General features: G+C 33.4%; 3 protein-coding genes across 6 annotated transcripts; 1 reads left to right on the forward strand and 2 right to left on the reverse strand.

Annotated features, from left to right (window-relative positions):
* Positions 1 to 611: 611 nt before the first annotated feature.
* On the reverse strand, positions 612 to 7210 carry LOC123891111 (probable glutamyl endopeptidase, chloroplastic). Of its 4 annotated transcripts, none has more exons than XM_045940925.1 (11): positions 6844 to 7210; positions 5272 to 6259; positions 4457 to 4585; positions 3804 to 4103; positions 3255 to 3713; positions 3052 to 3117; positions 2699 to 2759; positions 2457 to 2606; positions 2137 to 2274; positions 1682 to 2001; positions 612 to 1054 (listed from the first exon to the last, which is right to left on the reverse strand). In XM_045940925.1, coding segments are annotated over exons 1-11 (2868 nt in total). In that variant the 5' UTR covers positions 7100 to 7210; the 3' UTR covers positions 612 to 1053. The 4 variants fall into 4 exon arrangements, with proteins under 4 accessions (XP_045796881.1, XP_045796882.1, XP_045796885.1 ...); XM_045940926.1 differs by having other exon boundaries at positions 1694 to 2001; positions 6844 to 7207; XM_045940929.1 differs by having other exon boundaries at positions 1694 to 2001; positions 5272 to 6250; positions 6844 to 7162.
* Positions 7211 to 13008: 5798 nt separating this feature from the next.
* Positions 13009 to 13617, forward strand: LOC123891114 (calvin cycle protein CP12-2, chloroplastic-like). Its single transcript, XM_045940933.1, has one exon. It carries the CDS (start codon positions 13045 to 13047, stop codon positions 13438 to 13440), a length of 396 nt encoding a protein of 131 aa, XP_045796889.1. The 5' UTR covers positions 13009 to 13044; the 3' UTR covers positions 13441 to 13617.
* A 4461-nt stretch (positions 13618 to 18078) lies between these two features.
* LOC123891115 (bZIP transcription factor 53) lies at positions 18079 to 19251 on the reverse strand. The gene has a single exon (XM_045940934.1). It carries the CDS (start codon positions 18727 to 18729, stop codon positions 18286 to 18288), a length of 444 nt encoding a protein of 147 aa, XP_045796890.1. The 5' UTR covers positions 18730 to 19251; the 3' UTR covers positions 18079 to 18285.
* Positions 19252 to 20330: the final 1079 nt, after the last annotated feature.

Below are 20330 nucleotides of genomic sequence, written 5' to 3' on the forward strand. Positions count from 1 at the left end.
ATACGCCATTTGTTGAATCATATGCTAATATTGGCATTATTTCTCACCTTCGAAACATTGAACTAAGCTGCGTTAAAATGAAATTATTTGCCATTCTCAGTGTAGCAATACGACAAATAATTATGATATATACTCAGGATTACAATAGTCGAAGACCCGGACAATTTTTTGTCTGTCTTTACTTATCTCACAACCAAAATTTGGATTACCGGAACCCTTTTTCTTTAAAAATTAGAGGTTAATATAAAAAAAAGGGCTCAGATAATTTACGTAAACTCACATTTAAATGTCATTATTAAAATTAAATTAAGGAGTACTATTTTTCATTACAAATGGCAAGACATCAAATATGTTTCCTCAAATGCTTTTTAAATGTCGAAATTTTAGGAAATTTTGGTTTCATCTTATTTGTCATTTTCAAAGTTTAAAGTAATGTTAATCATTGTTTTGCCAATTATCCCTAATTATTTATTGTATAGAGGAAAATGTAAAACAATAAAATAAATAATTTAGGGTATCTCGTTACCAAAATAATAATAACTAAGGGTATTATAGTAAAAATAATTTTATCAAAAGTAACAACAACTCTACTCATTACCAAATTAATCCAATTCAATAAATATACCCTGAACTTTATTTGAATTATTATGAACCCAAATTACACAATACTACAGAATTTACGTTGTTATACATAACTGGAACCAACATCCTTGATCTGCTGTTGAAATACAATAGCAGATGCAATAATGAATCGCACCTGAATAATTAAGGCATGTTAGAAATCCCAAAGGCCCTAACTGCCTAGTGCATATAGAACTGGGGCGGCGACGGTAACTTCATCTTGGTAAACCATGAAGGCGATGATTTGGCAACCCACCGCTGCACCAGCAATGCAATTATTGCTATAGAAGCTATTGAATGAATGTGTTTTACATCCCATAATTATAATGTAAGTGTTCCATTCTCTGAGTGAAGGGCATCATGACGATCGTCTTCCTCGTGTATAATTTACATGCTCCAATTCAAGTGCTTCCCAGAAGATCAGGTAATTTTTCTACAAAAAACAAGTTCAAGGTAAATATAAATATAGGTGGAGGGAAGAAGCAGTAAGAATCGTTCAAGTGTTTGACTAAAATCGTCCAAATTCTTTGGTTATTGAAGGGTCCAGCTCAAATGTCAAAAGTACACTTAAACAAAATAGCAATGTGTCCTCACTTCCAACTACTCTTCATAAGGTAGCAAGATTCTATGTCCAAGCCTATTCAGGAATCTACTCTTTCCAAATATATCATCATCAAGAAATACTGATTATCAAGAGATAATTAACTTTCAATGAAAGAGTCTTTATTTGGATTTAAAATTTGAAGACTGAAGAGGTTAACACAAAGGATGACTCTGGAAGCCAATAAAATTCTTAATACTCAAGATCATACACTTGTTAGGTTGCAACAGGGTTCACTAATCACTATGAAATGCCAAATTTAAAATTTTATTTTATTTATTTTTTAAACAAAAGAATATCTGGTATGGTCATGTACTACTCTTAAGAAGGCAGCAAGATTATGTCCAAAGACTGTTACTGGGAGGAATTTACTATTTGCAAGTATATCATTATCAAGAACTAATCTTTGGTAAAAAAGTGTTTTATTTGGACTTCGAATATAAAGGCTGAAGAGGTTACCACAACGATGACCTTGGTAGAGAATGAGATTGTTCATGCTCGAGATCACATGCTTCTTTGCTGCCACCTCCACTGGCTGCAACCACTTTGCTTTCAGCATCTGTAACTCCTTTGCTAATATTTTCTTTGACTGTGCCAATATCTTGATCTTCACCAGCATCGGCAGTATTTGACACACAATATTTATGCAGCCATCTACCTGTTTCCCAAAGGACATGCATGATGCTTTCTCTGGCAGAATAACCATGGCTTTCATAAGGCAGAATCACCAACCGACAAAGAGCACCATGACCCTTCAGAGCGGTGAAAAACCTGTCTGACTGCAATAGGAGCACATAGAATAGAAGCATCAAGAAATTGGCCAAAGGCTCCAAGAGGATTATTTCTTTCAAAAACTGCAATAGTCAATTAATTACGGTTTACAAGAGTAGTAGAGGTGGAAATTCCTGTCTTACCTGCATGGTTAATGTTCCTGAATTGTTATCCTCTTCTCCATGGATAAGCAAAATAGGCTTCTTAATTTTATTAGCTGACATGAAAGGACTCATCTCTACATAGGTATTAGTGGCCTCCCAAAGAGTTCTATCTTCATTCTACAGAAGAGAGTGGTGTATAAGATGTAAGGTCTTTATTTCTAAAAGACATTTATAAGATATACCAGTCAATCCAAAAATAAGATGTGAAAGGAGATCAAAAGGAACTGTGGGGGAAAAGACAATTTATGGAAAATAGTAAGCCATTGGAATAATAAAATTCAAGTCATTATAAGCAGTACCTGAAAACCAAAAGGAGTAAGTGTTCTGTTGTAAGCACCAGAACGAGCAATTCCACAACTGAAAAGATGAGGGGCATGTGCCAGAAGGTTGGCAGTCATGAATGCACCATAGGAATGTCCACCAACAGCTATTTTCTTTGGATGAGCTACCTAGATGGGACAACCCAAAAATGTTGGATTCAAATTATATTTTCTATCGGATTGACAACTTAAAGACTACATAAGTAAAAATAAAATCTTACCCCACGCCGGATAACTTCCTCCACAGCAGCCTCCGCACTTGCAACTAATTGCTCTACATAGCTGGTTTGTAGAGATAAATAATCAGATAAACTTTTTTTTAAACACAATCAGATAAGCTTTAACTGCTTTATTCATTATGGATATGATTACTTCAAAAAAAAAAAAAAATCAATACACTGAAAAAGAAACTAAAGCCTCACAAAAGTGAAGAGCCGAAACATTGAAACTCAGATTTGAAGAGAAGAAATGAGAGTGAAAATGAGGAGATTCCTCTACGTGTTTAAGAACAATTATTTCATAGTTAGCATACACTAAAGATCCCACGGCTATATAAATAATGCTATCAATGTACCTATCATTTGCCTCTTGTTCTCCCTCACCGATAATAGGAATGGTTGGCCCAGATAGAATTGCAAACCTGCAGTACTTAAAGTCATTAAAGAACAGTCCAGCTAATTTAACACAATATACTGAACCAGAACAGAAAAACTAAGTAAAATAGTGCCAAATCATCTAGAGCCAAACAACGCGGATAATTATCAAATTTATTCACACCTTTTAGCCAGCCAAAGAAGGGCTGACGTGGAACCGATCCCAGCAAATTCATTTGGAGAACCACGAACTTGGCTAGCAGCATCTTTGCTCTTAAATTCTCCAGGGTAAGACCAAACCAAACATGGCAAAGGACCATCTGTTGATGGATTGTAACCTGGTGGCAAGTATAATGTGGCAGTAAGCTGAACCCCATCTTTTCTCTGATACCTGATCATCTCTTTCTGCAATGAAGCAAGCTGAGGGTATGGATGAGGGAAATTTGTAACCTGAACTATTTTTTTATCTGGCCAGCTAACAAAGTTATATTGGGTGTTTTCTGTTTTTGACTCTTTTGAAGTCAGTATTTTCAGCCTATCGAACTGTAAATCCCCTTCTTCTTGATCAGACATTAGAGCAACAACAGTCTCAAAATACTTTTCCTTATCGCTCTCCCAGATTCGTTCCTTATTACCTGTATTTCTGTAACATTTTGGTTCAAACGACCAGAGAATAAATGAGAATCTGCGAGGGCTTATACTGGAAACAAGTGATTTATTTTAAGACACTTACATGTCAAACAGATCAAGGAAGGGAACGTTCCCTTCTGGTGTTGCACCACTTCCATTCAGTAAGACATATCTTCCATCATCACCCTCCTTCTTTATCTTGGCAATAATATATGTCCCAGCTTGGGTTCTCCGCGACATGGGAGAGCCAGGATCAGAGTATACATCTTCTGAAGATCGATCAAATAGGATGCGTGGAGGCACATCTTCAGATCCAGGAGAGACTACCCATGTTTTTACTCGCCTTGTTTTATACCAAGATTCGTATACAAGAGCCAGCGAATCATCACACCAAGAAATTCCTCTGTAGATACAGAAAACAAGAGCATCAACCGTGAACCTGGCCAGGCCTTTTCCTAACAGACATATGCTATATAGATGCTTGTAGCATACGATTAACATAAATGTCAATTTATGAGCATGCAAACCAAATGCTGGTTAGGACAATCAAATCAAGCATGTAAATAGATATGAATAGCAAGCACAGCACTAGCATGTAATATTTGAAAATGGCCAGGACTTGGCATTGAAGTCACAATGTCAACTGCAAACCTTGGCTTTGAGCAGCACGTTTGAAATGCTAAGAAAGAGTAAGCAATTTTAGATATTTGCAAATATGGCGATAGCTAAATGTGAATCAATAATTTGTATTCATACCCATAGCGGAGATCAAGCTTGTGTAATATCACTGGCTGTTCACCTTCGAGTGGTTCAGCAGGTTGTGAGTAGATTATATCACGAGGAGAAACTTCCACTTTTGCATCACCTCCATCTTGAGTTTCTACCCTAGAGACCTCAAATGAAGCAATTTTAACAACAAAAGAATCATAAAAACAGAGACATATAACAAATGGGACTAGAAAAACAATATAAAATGCAAGGGCAAACATCTTACTTAAAATAAAAGATATGTTAAGTTTGATTGTGAAAAAAAATCTAACCGTGAGAGGTGCATATGATGAAAAAATCAAAAACTAACCATAAAAAAGGGAAAAGAAAATGGGTTAAACCAGTTGGGGTAAAGAACGGTAAGTGATCTAACATTGCCTTGCAAATATGAGTACTTTGGTAAATAACGTAAAATAAGATTTGAAATGCCTAAACATAATATTGCAATAGAACAACCCCCAAATATTGTGATGCAAGTGGATGATATATGTGTGTATGGATACATGCATACAATGACAAAAACAAGCTTACCCATATACCTGAATGATTGCTCATAAAAACTGCATGCTTAGTACTATTTACATGGCAATGAACTTCATTATTAGAACACGCTTGGGAAGTTTAAGTTTTCAAACACTTAAAAAGATTTTGAGAAAAAATAATAAAAACAATTTCAACTGCGGATCTAAAAATGTCTATAAAAAAAAAGTAAAAAAGAATTAAGTTTACTTAAATTATACATTTGTAATGTTGTCAAAGTACACACCCAAGAAGAAATATAAATTAAAAATACATATCTATACCAGTAAAGTGTTGATGGCTTATCAGCTCTCCAGTTAATAGAACGCATCCCTTTTCGCACACTATTGGATGTGATTGGAATGTCTTCGGCAAGGGGCAAGTCACAAAGCTCCCTGACAAATTTTCCATCAGCAGTCCATAATTCTACCTTCTTTGGAAATCTTCCACAAGGTACAGTAAAAGAGTAAGGCCTGTGCATTGAATCAATCATAATGTACTTCTCATCTGGGGAAGGGTCCAGAGAGGTATAAATAGCTGGTGGTCCAAAATCCTTTGTAGTACCATCCAAAGATGCTAAAACAAGCTGAGAGGTCGCATAGTAGTCAAACAAATCTTCATCGTATTCATCCTTCAGCAAATCCTGGAATGTTCTTACTTGAATAATGTTTCTCTGCTCATTAGATTGAATTTTTGGGCCACCAGGAACCAAAGGTTTCTTTGGTGGAGGTCCACGAGTGGATGGAATGGTGCAAACTAACAATGTAGAGTTATCTACCCAAACATAGTTGTCAAAAACTGCGTTCAAATATACATCGGGAGACTGAAACAAAGGTCTGGCTTTCCCTGTTTCCACATCTGCAATCCATACACTGAGTTTACTGGTATTATTGTCCTCCTCATTCACACGAATACTAAAGGATAAATGCCGAGCATCAGGAGACCAAGTAACAAAATTTATCTTTGCACCTTCAGGCAAACCATGTATCTCAACCTCTGGTCCGAATGTACCATCAGGAAGAATTTGGTGGATCCCTAAACCAGTGTAGAATGACATGCGACTTCTTGAATTGCAGTGTCCATCAATACGTAAACCAGCCAACTTTTCCTCTGGCCTCGCTAATTCAGTCAGCGGAGGTAAAGATCGTCGCTTGAGAAAAATAATTTTATCTCTAAATGGCGAAAATGACAATGCAGGAACGGGCAGAGCATCAACAATGTCCCTAATCTCAGGTGGAGGAACACGATATCCTACTCCTAACACTGAATCATCTAACAACAATCAAATAAAACAAGCATCAGCATTCAGCAATTACAAAAACAGCAATATAATCCAAACATTAAAGTAGCTGTTAGTTCTACTCCAATCAGAAGAAGCTCAAAATACTAAATCTAAAAATTGCAGGGCAAGAGTTGAGCACATAAAGACTAAGCTCAAAATACTATTTTCAGCTTATTTTCGTAAATTCTACGTCAAAAAAAAAACTTACATGAAAAAGGTTTGACTTTATTTTTATCTTTTATTATAAAAATAGCTTATACAGAAGCACTTATATGATAAGTAAGCTTTTGATTAAGTTGTTTATCCCAATAAACGCTTTGCTTCATGTGCAAACTTTTCAGGAACTTAAACTAGTTACTAATTCAAAACCATCTGATTAATCAAACATTTCATCAGCAGCAAAATAATTTAACTACTGAAAATAAGTTCATCAATCATCTCAAAAGATGATACCGTTAACTAATTCAAAAATCAACATCGTGAAAAATGCTATATAAGAAAAAAATCAATCAATACGTTGTTAATTTTACAATTAACATTTACTTAACGGTAAAGAAATGAATATTGAACTAACCTTCGTAATCATTGGAAGCATCGGCGGTGGAAGAGGAAGAAACGGAGCCGTTGGAGGCTCCAACGGCGCCGTCTTCAGTGGAAATAGCAGCGAGAGGTGCTATGTGGCGAAGCCGGGAGGTGGACATGGAGGAGAAATTAGCGGTGGTTCTGCGACGGAGAGTGAGGTGGAGCGGAGGAGCGAGAGGAAGAAGAGATAATGGCGAAGAAAAAGAGAGGAGAGTTAAACGATGGTATAGTGTATGCATCCGCATCATTGTTGATTTGATTTGATAAAATTATTCTATTCCTGCTTGATATTTTCACTACTGCTTAATGCTATCACTGTGCTGCTAAGTACTATTAAAAAATATAGTATTTTTTTTATCAATTTGTTCTTGAAAAAAATAGCAAGATATTAGAAATTGTAAATAAAAAAAAAAAAAAAAAAAAAAAAAGAAATTGTAACTTTTTTTTATTAAAAAAAAATTTATTTAATGACTTGATTGATTGGCCTTAGAGCTGTCAAAATGGGCTAGCCCGAATGGGCCGGCCCGCCAAGCCCGATTTTTTCCCGGGCTCGGACCTTGAAAATCCTGGCCCGAATTATTTCCGGGCTTTTTAGCCCGGCCCGATAAAGCCCGATTAAAATATGGACTAGCCCGAATGGGCCGCGAGCGGCCCGCAAGCCCGAAATAATTTGTTTCGGATGATTTGAAATTAGTTTGTAATATAAATTATAAAATATCGTCCGCTACTTAAGTAGCAGGAGTAAAAAAAGGGCACCCAAGAAACTCGTAGGTAGCGGATGACTAAAAATAGGACGCGTGAGAAACTCGTACGTAGGGGATGAATAAAAATAGGGCGCGCGAGAAACTCGTACGTAGCGGATGAGTAAAAATATGGCGCGCGAGAAAGTCGTAGGTAGCGGATGAGTAAACATATGACGCGCGAGAAACTCGTAAGTAGCGGATGCGTAAAAATAGGGCGCAAGAAACTCGTAGGTAGTGGATGAGTAAAAATAGGGCGCGCGAGAAACTCGTACATAGTGGATGAATAAAAATAGGGCGCGCGAGAAACTCGTAGTAGCGGATGAGTAAAAATAGGGCGCGCGAGAAAGTCCTAGGTAGCGGATGAGTAAAAATATGACGCGCGAGAAACTCGTAAGTAGTGGATGCATAAAAATAGGGCGCGAGAAACTCGTAGGTAGTGGATGAGTAAAAATATGGCGCGCGAGAAACTCGTAGATAGGGGATGAGTAAAAATACGGCGCGCGCGAATTATATAATATTTATAGCGGATGAGTAAAAAATAGGACGCGAGAATTATTAATGCTATTTATATAGTTGAGTTTGAGCACTAAAAGTAAAAATAAAAAATAAAAAAATAAATCGGGCCGCCCGAAAGCCCGACTACCCGTACCGGGCCGGGCTCGGGCACTAATTTTGGTAGCCCGTTTTTTATCCAGACTTTTTAGTCCGGCCCAACGAAGCCCGAAGCCCGACCGGGCCGGCCCGAAATAGGTCGGGCCGCCCGTTTTGACAGCTCTAATTGGCCTAAAAACAAATTTAAATTCCAAAATAAAATAAACATTTATGTACCAAAAAATAAATAAATAAATAAATAAATAATAAACATTTGTAAATCTGTGTCCAATTTAGTTTATGCCCAAAAAAATATAATGAGGTGACAAGAGTAATGGAAAAACAGACCGTTAAGAATATTATGCTTTTAACTATAATATTGTTAAGTTTTATACTAATTTTATTAATCTTAAAGTTAATGACACCATTAGAGGGGATTGGTGTCTTGTTTGCTTTTGAAGTTATTCCAACGGACATAGATAGTCATGGAACGTCCTTTGTGGGCCTTGCTTCTGTGCCTACAAGCCCTTGGTGTGTTATAAGGAGCTTCAATGGTATTCTCTCAAGTGATATAACAGACGGGATTGTGAGCATCGGAATAAATGTTCCCAATTTTTTCAGAAAATTTTCGATTTCAGATAAAAATAATTTTGAGTTTTTAGTGGAATAAAAGTTTTTGATCTATTTTTGGGAAAAATATTTTGATTTTTTTTTTCGGAAAAAAGTTATTGATTTTTCCGTAAAAAAGTTTCCGATTTTTTTTTGGTAAAAAGTTTTTTATTTTAATTTTCGGAAAAAAATTCCTGATTTTTTCGGGGAAAAAAGTTTTGACTTCAGATAAAAACAATTCCGGAGTTTTTCCGGAAAAAAGTTTCCTATCTTTTATCGAGAAAAAGTTCCGATATTTTATTCGGAAAAAAAGTTTCAAATATTTTTCGGAAAAAAAGTTCCCGATTTTTTCGGGGAAAAATGTTTTGATTTTCAAGAAAAAAAAGTTTTCAATTTTTTCGGAAAAAATTGATTTGAATTTTGAAAAATTTGAACATAAAATTTGCCCCTGGAAAAAAATTTGTCATTTCAAATATACACACACGCTCAATTTTTTCTCCTAAAATGGTAGTGAGAAGAAAAATGTACATGCAACATGAGGTAATAATTTGGATCACCATTTTGATAAAACACTTCTTTACATGCTTTAGAGATAGATATAAAATTCTAGTTTTGAATAATCTTACATATATATAACCCCTAAGGAAAATGATAGATGGTATGACAAATGTTGTCGTCGTAATTGCATGACATGTTTTTTAACTTAATTTTTCTCTTTTATTGATGAAACGATTGGTTTAGTTTGTCCAACATTTTTTTTTAACAAAAATCAGTAACTCTTGCAATCTCTCTTGAGGTGGTAGTACTTGTTTACACCGATTTTTGGTAACGTAAACATAATTATCCATTGTTACTTTAAGACCTGGATAAAAGTCTTTCTAACTGCAGGATCCGATAAGAATCCTTTTTTTGAAGTGTTCGTTCAAGTCTCGGGATTTATGATGTAATTCATGCGTCTTTAAGAACAAAATCACTGTTCTTTTTAGTGTTAGAATCGCATCCAACAACTTTTAATAACAAGTTGTCTCACGACAACATAATAGAAAAAAATACTCAAGTGAGTATTGAAAAGAAAGAAAAATAAAGAAGATGAAAATGAATGCATAATTGCAAAAGAAAAAGAAAGCAAGAACAAAACAATATATTAAATTGCATGAAATGTAAAGGGTGGTTGGAATCCATTCCTATGCACTCCTTGAACCCGTTTGCTCCGTGGCGTGGGCATTGCAAAGTTTTTAGAAAATGAGATCCAACCCTTTGTACATAGAAATTACAACTATTTATAGAAAATAGAAAATAACTTCCTACATCTTAGATTTTGACAAGTGTCTTATATTTAATAACTTCCTATATCTAAGATTGACACATGTCCCTTTGAATAACTTCCGATAACTTCTTCGTAGGAGTTGTTTGCTTGATCGAAGAACCATGTCAATATTCGACTCTTTGAATGACTTCTTCCGATGTCTTAAAACATATGTCACTTCTTGTTGAAAATGAAGCCTTCGACAGCAAAATAGTTTAGTCGAATTCCACTTAATATGGCTAACTTCGACAAATCACGTTCCATGCCTAATCGAAATGAGTTTTTCTTCTATTCAAATTATAACACCAAGTCGAAATGAATATTACCAATATTATAATTTTGGTGTCAACAGAGGCCCCCAAAAATGTTGTTTCTCGAAGAAAGTGAGAGGAATAACATTTTTAATCATGTCATAAATTTAGAGAAAACACTTAATGACCTCTTTTGAAAGAAACATGGCCAAATTTTAGAGAAGATGATTCGGACTTCATCATCACATTTTTTTTATGTCGAAAGAAACATGGTAACACTTTACCAATGTTTTGGTCAAAACCTTAATAAAATGCTTGGTCGAAAACATCATTCTTAGAATGAGATAAACAATATGAAAATTTGACCAGATCTACAATATCTCTCGACCCTGTTTGGCCAATATTTCGATTATCTTTTCATACTTGATAAGATCAACAAAATTTGGATCACTTTACCAATTTTAAAAACAACTTTCATCTTAACATCATGCATGACAAAGTATTACATCAAAATTTATTTTGAACATTCAAGATATTGGTTTCTAAAAAATCATGGTGTAAAATAACCATTTTTACTACGGTTTCAAAAACCGTTTCTCATAGCCACAATTTGATTCACAATTTTCCCAAAAATATCAATATTTTCAAAAACATTGTTTGGCTTAGAGATTAAATTATCATTTTCAAACGCATAAAGCATTGATCAACCCTAAACTTGAAACTCCACGCTCACCGCACCAATTTGTTTACACCGATTTTTGGTAACGTAAACATAATTATCCATTGTTACTTTAAGACCTGGATAAAAGTCCTTCTAACTGCAGGATCCGATAAGAATCCTTTTTTTGAAGTGTTCGTTCAAGTCTCGGGATTTATGATGTAATTCATGCGTCTTTAAGAACAAAATCACTGTTCTTTTTAGTGTTAGAATCGCATCCAACAACTTTTAATAACAAGTTGTCTCACGACAACATAATAGAAAAAATACTCAAGTGAGTATTGAAAAGAAAGAAAAATAAAGAAGATGAAAATGAATGCATAATTGCAAAAGAAAAAGAAAGCAAGAACAAAACAATATATTAAATTGCATGAAATGTAAAGGGTGGTTGAAATCCATTCCTATGCACTCCTTGAACCCGTTTGCTCCGTGGCGTGGGCATTGCAGAGTTTTTAGAAAATGAGATCCAACCCTTTGTACATAGAAATTACAACTATTTATAGAAAATAGAAAATAACTTCCTACATCTTAGATTTTGACAAGTGTCTTATATTTAATAACTTCCTATATCTAAGATTGACACATGTCCCTTTGAATAACTTCCGATAACTTCTTCGTAGGAGTTGTTTGCTTGATCGAAGAACCATGTCAATATTCGACTCTTTGAATGACTTCTTCCGATGTCTTAAAACATATGTCACTTCTTGTTGAAAATGAAGCCTTCGACAGCAAAATAGTTTAGTCAAATTCCACTTAATATGGCTAACTTCGACAAATCACGTTCCATGCCTAATCAAAATGAGTTTTTCTTCTATTCAAATTATAACACCAAGTCGAAATGAATATTACCAATATTATAATTTTGGTGTCAACAGTACTCCAAATCAATCCAACTAGCTGCTTATCTTTCTTTTTCTTTGAGGTAATTAGTTAACAAGTTGACACTTGGTTTAATACGTGTAACTCTTGGAATTAAAGAGTATTTATTATTAAATTTCATCACCAGTATTCGGGTCAGTGGACCACCTAATTTAATTCGATGATCAGTTTTGGCAACAATTAGTTTAAGCACCCTCTTGATCGTAGTTGCGTGAAATCAAACTGTAATTTTTCCTACCAAATCCATCGTCAATCACAATCAGACCAACTAACAATTATTAAAGAACATTTAGTTTAATCTATTTTTCTTTTAATTTGGAAACGGATAAACTAAGTAGTATGACCAAGTAGTAACTATGAAGCCAATTTAATGAAAAAATGCAAGGTCGTGCAAATTGGACGAGAGAGGCGTCGTGCTATGTACACCGCTCAATCCCTAATACTGTAGATGCAAAAGATTTACTTTGCATCTCTAGACATGCTAAAATATTTTCCTTATCCAATAAAATTTAATTTATATGCACCGTCAGTGTAAAGTTATTTTGCACATGCGTCCAATAATAAACTGACACATTATGTATGGTCATTAAAAACACATGATGTGTCACATTCATTAAATGATGTGGCAACGCGTCATTGGATGTATGTGTAAAAATAATTTACACTGTCGGTGCACAACAATTAAGCTATATCCCATAACTTTCGCAACATACGCATTTGTATAATTAATATTTAAATTTTGCAAAATTGATCTTGTGATTATTTAAGTTTTATGTTTGTAATAATTTAGTTATTTATAATTTATTTATAACAAATAGGTCTTTAAATTTTCAAACTCGTTTGTAAAAAAAAAACATTTTTAAACTCATAAAAAGAATTTCTTACCGTAGTACACTCCAAAATGCTCTTTGAGTTCAAAATTTTCTATCTTGAACCATACGTAACGTGACAAAATATCTTATTGGAATAGACGTGGAAGACGATAATTGGTTCCATGCAGATAAGAAATATGTGTACATAAATCCGCAGCAACTTCCGTATATATAATACTAAAATCTCATCATTCAATCTCTGATTCTTATCTTCAGCAAGAAAAATGGCAACAATAACTGGTCTAAGCCTTTCAAATCCCAAATTTTTCTTCAACTCATCACCAATATTTCAACAAAATACCCAATCCATCAAGCTCTCATCAGCATCACCACTGCAAACACGGCGAGCTATGATCGGGTCGGGTCGGATAACAATTGTTCGTCCCGTTCGCGCTGCACCGGAACAGATATCAAAGAAAGTAGAAGAGAGCATAAAGAGTGCACAAGAGACATGTGCTGATGATCCAGTTAGTGGTGAATGCGTTGCGGCGTGGGATGAGGTGGAGGAACTCAGTGCTGCGGCGAGTCATGCGAGGGATAGGAAGAAGGAATCTGATCCGTTGGAGGATTACTGTAAGGATAATCCAGAGACTGATGAGTGCAAAACTTATGATAATTGATTAATGATTGTTAAGCTTAAACTGTTGCTTTATATGATTAATGATGAGTATGAGTATGAACATTAATTCAGTACTGCACTTAAACTGTGTGTGTATCTTTATGCATGTTTATCTTAGCATCATACAAAAGTATATAGCATGTTATGAATTGATATGAAATTCAATTAGTTGTCATAATAGATTCTTAGTCATTAACTTCTATTTTAATCTACGTCTAGTTTCTAGTTTCTAGTTTCTAATTTCTAATTTCTAACCATAGATACGGCTCATTTTTATTTTATTTTTTCGCCAAATAGTCTGCCAGTTAGAAATTGACCTTTTGAGGTGAATAAGTGAGAGATCTCCGGTTAGAAATTCATTCATTGAAGTAAATAAGGGGGAAATTTTGTGTCCGCGCACTAAAATTTTGTGGTGTCTTTACTAACTAAATTATGTTCGGTTCATGAAAAAAAGAAAAAAAAAAAAGAGTTATGCTAAATCGAGTGATTTTCTGTCTAAAACTCTGGGAATTTTTTTTGAGTCTTTGGTACTCTGTTGGCATTGGCATTGCCTCTACTGCCAGCCACCTTAACATGGTTGTTGCTACACTCAGGATTTGATCCTCTGCTCCTCTTCTCCAATTTTGTGTCATGTGTTGTTCTGAACCATCGACTTATACTGTGGTGTCGACTACTAACATTTGATGAAAATCAAAGGCTGAAATCATGCAGTGCAGTACCATTCAATGGTTGCATACAATCCAATTTCGCTACATCACATTTTGATTTAGTCTGAAATAATCTCTTCATAACACGATTTTGTTGATATTGACTGTCAAACTCACCGTAATACCAAACAAACAACAACTCTTTCCGATGATACATGATGGTATATCGTATATGCATGGTTGCAATTTTAAGAAGACCAATAGGACAGTTTATAGTGACACTTCTTTATGATACGTTGGTCTTTCGTCCTTAGTTATGCTTTCTCCAAGTTTTTCTTCAAAACCCCCCAAAATTTTAGTTTTGTACATTCAATCTATAAAATCCACTTCACAATAACTAGGAATACATGGGATGAAGCTTGTAGATGAATGCGCTAAAGTGATGCCCCCATTCAACTCAATGGCAGAAACTTCTGACTTTTGATGAGCAAAAACATGAAAATATTATAAGTCTAAATTATTTTTTTTCGATATCAATCTCAATATGTTTTTAACTTCCATTAAAAATAAAACTTATTAGATGTATTAAGTACAGTATACTACACCATACTCCTGACTGACAATATATACAAATTTTATATGCAATATTGAGATTTCTTGTGAGAACAATTCATTCATTTCTAAAAAGTAATATTTTGCTTATATTTAGAATCAAATGGAGTATAAATTTTATTTATGTGATGTTTATTATTGTTATGAGACTTTAATAATTTTTTATTTATTTTATGGTTACATTTATTTATATTTTTGGTCGAGTAGTTTAGTGGTTATTATTTCATCCTACATTTAATTTTTTAACTATTGGTTTAATTGAAAATAAATAAAATTTTGATATTTTGTTGATGATGAGATAGGTCATGCAAGAACTATGGAATATGTGAAAACGGAAATGAAGAACATTTTATATATAGTTGAAAAGAGTGGTGAAGTCCTCACTCTCGCACAATAGTACAAACCCCCAAAAAAAATTTGTCAAGTAGTTTAGTAGCTAAGAATTTCACCCTTAAAATGGATTAGTGGGAGTGGGATAACCAGGTTCAAACCCTGGCCCCTGCATACATGTCTCTGTAAACTGAGCTAAACTCACGGGGTCTATTATCTTTTATTTCCTGTTTATCTTATCTTTTGGACAAAAATATTAGTAAATATTAACCCTTTAATATTAAATTAAAGTTGGTGAGGGTTGGATATGCACCAAGAAATTATGTCAAACAACATTTTTTTATCCGTTAGTATATAAATTTTGAAAAACTATCCTAAATGAAAAAGAAAAAAATGTAAAAAAAAAGTATTTGAAAACTGATCATTATGTTTGAAAGGATAATATTTATACCAATTCAGTAAAAAAAAAAATATTTACCCCATTATTTTATTTAATTTTGACAGAAATTTACCCCATTATTTTAGAAAATGGTTATTTTGGGGTGTTTTTTAATCAGTTACCACGAATAAAGTAAATTATCCAAATCCATATTCGATCCTATCCATGCTATATATTTTTTAGTTAAATCTTGACAGAATTATTGATGTGTTTAAATAATACAATATGCATGTCAAAAAAATTGTTTATTATGGTTTCTTCATTCTCAACAAAAAATGGTTATTTTTTATAAACAAAAAAATTGGTTTGTGATATATATCCTTTTCCTGGCTGAAGCTTATCCTATTGGCCAATCAATCTATAAAAAATTAAATAAAATGAAGACACTATGAATATTTGGATTTAAAGGAAAAGCAAAGTGAATAAAATTAAATTATTTTTTAAAAGAGGTAAGCAGCAAAACTCTCTACACTATTTGAACTCACATTCCCACGTATAATATGTCCTCGGCAATTTGTTTCTATTTGAATCGTCATACACATGAATGCTATGAAATTTAAATATCGAATAAAAATAAATTAATTGATATGTGCGAATGCACGAGTCTCTGAGCTAATTTGACACTTAAATTTCTTTAAAATTTACTATTTTACCACATTATTTAACATTTGTACATGTAAATGTACTTTTCCATCACTTTTTCTTTACTTAGAGTTGGAAATAAGTTGATTTGAGACTCAAGCTCGATACAAATTGGTATAGCTAAAACTCGGTTACAACTAATTTGGTTACTTCCAATTGCTGGCTTGGATTGCCTCCTGTATAATTTGCTTTGCTAACCATTTACGGATTTATTTCCTTTCTTCTCCATTGATACCATAACAACGCTTGCTAAACTTTAAGGACATTTTTTTTCTTGTTAGTGGGATTAATCTATACAATTACACATGCGGATTAATTGTTGATTTAAAAGTCGAGCATTCCTTTTCAAAGGTCAATGCAAAATACTTATGAGGTTTTTTAACATGTAAACTTAGATTATGATACATGTTAGCAAAACCCTTCACAATAATCTTTAATCCAATATTTCCTTTTAGTTAATAGGAAAATACTAACGAGCAGGGGCGTCTCCGGATTTTAGGAGGCCCTGTGCAAAATATAAAAGTGACCCCTTAGTATAAAAAATTTAATTTTTTTTTAAAAAAAACTGTCGATTTAAATTGCGTATAATATAAAAAAATCATTTTTATTCTTGTAAACATATAGATTATCAATATTAAACCAATTGCATCAAATCAAATGGGATAAGAAATACAAAATAATTATCTTTGTATATAACGTCAAAAAGGAACCAACTAATCTAAGTTTAAATTTTATGGAAAGATTAAAATGGACTAAAACTATATTTACGAGTATAGATAACTAATCTATTGATACTCATATGATATTATATAAACATTAACAATATATAACTATTAGTTTATGGCCTAAAAATTAATCTATTAATAGACATCTGATATTTTATAGGTATAAATAATATATAAATAATATTATAGGACCTCAAAATTTTGAGGCCCGTTGTCATCGCACACCTTGCACATGTGTGCAAGCCGCCACTGCTAACGAGTGCTAGTAATAATTACGATGAAATGGACCCTCCAAGGAACTAGAAACTTGTAAACAGAATCATGAAGAGCAAACCAAAGAATACATTGGGTATCGTTTGACCTGGCTTTTTTTCCTCTTATTTAGAGCTTATGCAAACAACTTATGCAATTTTTATATATTATTATAAGTTTGTCAAGGTAGTTTATGATAAAATAGCCTATAAAATTACAATTTTCACTAGTTCGAACTTATAAAATAACATAAAACTTAATTTATATTGCATAAGCTATTTGCATAAGCTCAAAAAAAGTTAGGCCAAACCGACCTTTATAAAATGTAAAGTGCTAATCCTCTTGGTCCCATGGTGACGTTTAGTATCTGTAATGCGCGCTATTGACATGAAAATACGTTTGGGACTCTATCTCCACCCATTATTTTGCTTAATTCTTTTTAATTTGTACATAATTTAATCATTTAAAACATACAATACTGATAAGTTCTAATCAGAGTAAGACAAAGAGTTTAAGACCAGTTATAGTTGTAATTGTCCCAACAAACGAACAAGTTGTTTGGGTTTGAAAGTGATTTCATATTCCGAGTTCACAACTTGCACAAAGTGACATAAACTTTAACCACACATTTCTCCATCTCCAAACAATACAATACCTACATTGGCCTCCACAAATTTCACGAACAAATCATTAGTCAACTTCATGCTTTCATCACACAATATAGATTATACCCTATGCTCATATACAAATTACACCTTTCAGATGGATAAATTATGTTGTTTTCAAGATATTTATCTCCAAGTAAGCCTCCTATGTTTGGTACTTCTCGGTGACAATTTATAAGCAAATAATTAATGTATATAATTAACGTATCAGACAATAATTATACAATTGCTTATAAAATATAACGGAAGAAATATCTTGATACCTAACATGCACTAGTGAGTGACACAATTTCTATTATCAAATGCTCCATTGGTTAATTCTTAGAATGATAATTAACTTAAATTCTTTATAAAGAAAACACAAACACTGAACATCAACAATGGTACAAAATAGACAATGCTACTAGGTATTACATCAACAAAGAAAATAAAGAACCATTACAAGTTCACCATTATTATTTAGACACAAATGGCAACAACACATAAACTAAAAAAAAAAAACACTAGGACTCAATGGCAGAGAGGATGGTTGAATCAATGCAAGAACATATCTGCAGAAGCCATAATCGGTTGTTGAATTGGACGAGGAATCTTCCACGGTTCAAGCAAAGTATCCGGAATTTCAGGAATCTCAACAGAAAATCCACTAACTTCTTCAGCAATCTCAAGGATTGAGTTAAGAAACCGTAATCGATCCGTTAATTCCATAGTCTGAGCTCTGAGAACGCCATTAGCAGCTATATTTTCAATGCATGCTTCTTCCTTCGCCTTAATGTTCTCCAACAATCTCTTGTTCTCGATTTGCAATCTGTTCGCTTCATCGCTCAGATCCTCCAACTGCTTTTGCTTCTTCATCCGCGATCGTCTCGCTGATTCACGGTTCGAAAGCATCCTCTTCCTTTTCCTCTCGTCGATTGTTCCGGATTGTAGATCTCCGCCGTCGGATCCAGAACTCGCCGGTCGTTGAATCGAAGCCATTTCGATTTATCAGGTAATTAGTTTATTTTTATTCAATTCGATTTGATTTTACAACAGAATTATAAATAAAATAAAATAAAAATAAAATTAATAGGAATCTGAGATCTAATTTTGAAGATGATGAAGAAGAATGAAGAAAACGATGAGATTAAGGGATTGAGAGGAGGTTCATGAGAAAACGTAGAACCAATAGAGAAACACGACGGAGAAAGAGTGTAGCAGACGAATTCGACGCATGAGGAAGGTCATAAAAATTCGGAAAACATTGGAGTGATTTGAAAAAAGCTCTGTATGAAACCCTAGATCTGGTTATGAGAGGAATAGAAAAATGAACGGTTAGGGGAAAAGATTTGGTTTATGATAAGGGAGAGAAGAAAATAGGGTTTGTGTGAAAAGGGCTATGACTTATTATTATTGGAAGAATGCAAAGAAGGTAAGAGAATTGGGGTGGGTTAGGTTTTATAGAGAGAAAGAATGTGAGAGATTTTGTTGGTAAGAAATTTTCAATGAGGCTAATTTTGAGGGCGTGAAAGGAACGCGTCATTGATGGCGTAATTAATGACGACAGCTACGCTCCTCCACAAATACAATTTGGATGTTTGTTACCTTTTCTTTCTCACGGTTGCTCGAATAAAGTTGTAAAATAAGAAAAGAGGAAAATAATCTAGAAAAAAAAAGAAAAAGGAAAATCATTAGTTTCTTTTTTGACCAAAACCCAGTTTATGAATGAATATACTAGTAATAAAATAGTAAATAAAAATGAATTTAATGTCATTCTTATCTCTTGAAAATATTATAGGAGAATCTTAACACCTGCTTAATGACACATGTTAAAGAAATAAATATGAATATATTGTCTTAAAAATTGTGTTAATAATTAAATATTTGTTAACATTAAAAAAAATTGTTAACATGATTTTTTTTTGGTACATAATTGTTAATATGATCCTATTATAGTATAATATTGTAAAAAAAATTATAATAATAAGTCTTCCTAAACATAATTGTTGAATAGGATTTATAAATTGAGGTTCGATAATATTAAATAAATTTGTAAGTTTCAACTCAACTAACAATATTCATATTATACACAAAGTTTTCGTGAGCATAACATTAAGTTTGACAATAATAAATAAATTAATTGATTATACCAATATTATTAAGTTGAATATCTTCATTCGAATTAGAGTATAGAATTTCGTAGTTGTTTGTGTGAATTTCAAGAGATTCTTACCACTTTGGATGCTAACTAGAAATTAAATAAGAGCAAGACCAAACTCTACAAGTATCTTGTTATTTACATGTATTTTGCCACCTTGCATTTTCATGGATTTGGATCATCTCCCACTCAATCATTCACTCACTTGGGTTTTTTTTTTTCTTCTCTTCTGTGCTACTTTTTTTTACTTTATAGTTCAATCCACCATTGGATAAGAAAAAGGAGAGAGGGTTGCACAAAAATAATTGCAAATGATTCAAATCTGCATTTCATGCAACATGTCATTTGTCATTTGCATGTTATCATTTATATTATTTTTTTTCCGCTTTCATGCAACACACAAAATGTCTAATATTTCACTTGTATCATGGGCAACTTTTCA

Source organism: Trifolium pratense, linkage group LG6 (assembly GCF_020283565.1).
Source record: "Trifolium pratense cultivar HEN17-A07 linkage group LG6, ARS_RC_1.1, whole genome shotgun sequence".
Lineage (NCBI taxonomy): Eukaryota > Viridiplantae > Streptophyta > Magnoliopsida > Fabales > Fabaceae > Trifolium > Trifolium pratense.

What these genes read in the sequence shown, in the direction of transcription:
- LOC123891111 (XM_045940925.1), bottom strand. Translation starts at nt 7,099, where the DNA reads ATGATGCGGATGCATACACTATACCATCGTTTAACTCTCCTCTCTTTT. An exon ending in AAGCTTGATCTCCGCTATGG is followed by an intron (nt 4,104 to 4,456) that starts GTATGAATACAA and finishes CTGTATCTACAG; the next exon opens with AGGAATTTCTTGGTGTGATG. An exon ending in AGGAAGTTATCCGGCGTGGG is followed by an intron (nt 2,607 to 2,698) that starts GTAAGATTTTAT and finishes TGTCCCATCTAG; the next exon opens with GTAGCTCATCCAAAGAAAAT.
- LOC123891115 (XM_045940934.1), bottom strand. Translation starts at nt 18,729, where the DNA reads ATGGCTTCGATTCAACGACCGGCGAGTTCTGGATCCGACGGCGGAGAT.
- LOC123891114 (XM_045940933.1), top strand. Translation starts at nt 13,045, where the DNA reads ATGGCAACAATAACTGGTCTAAGCCTTTCAAATCCCAAATTTTTCTTC.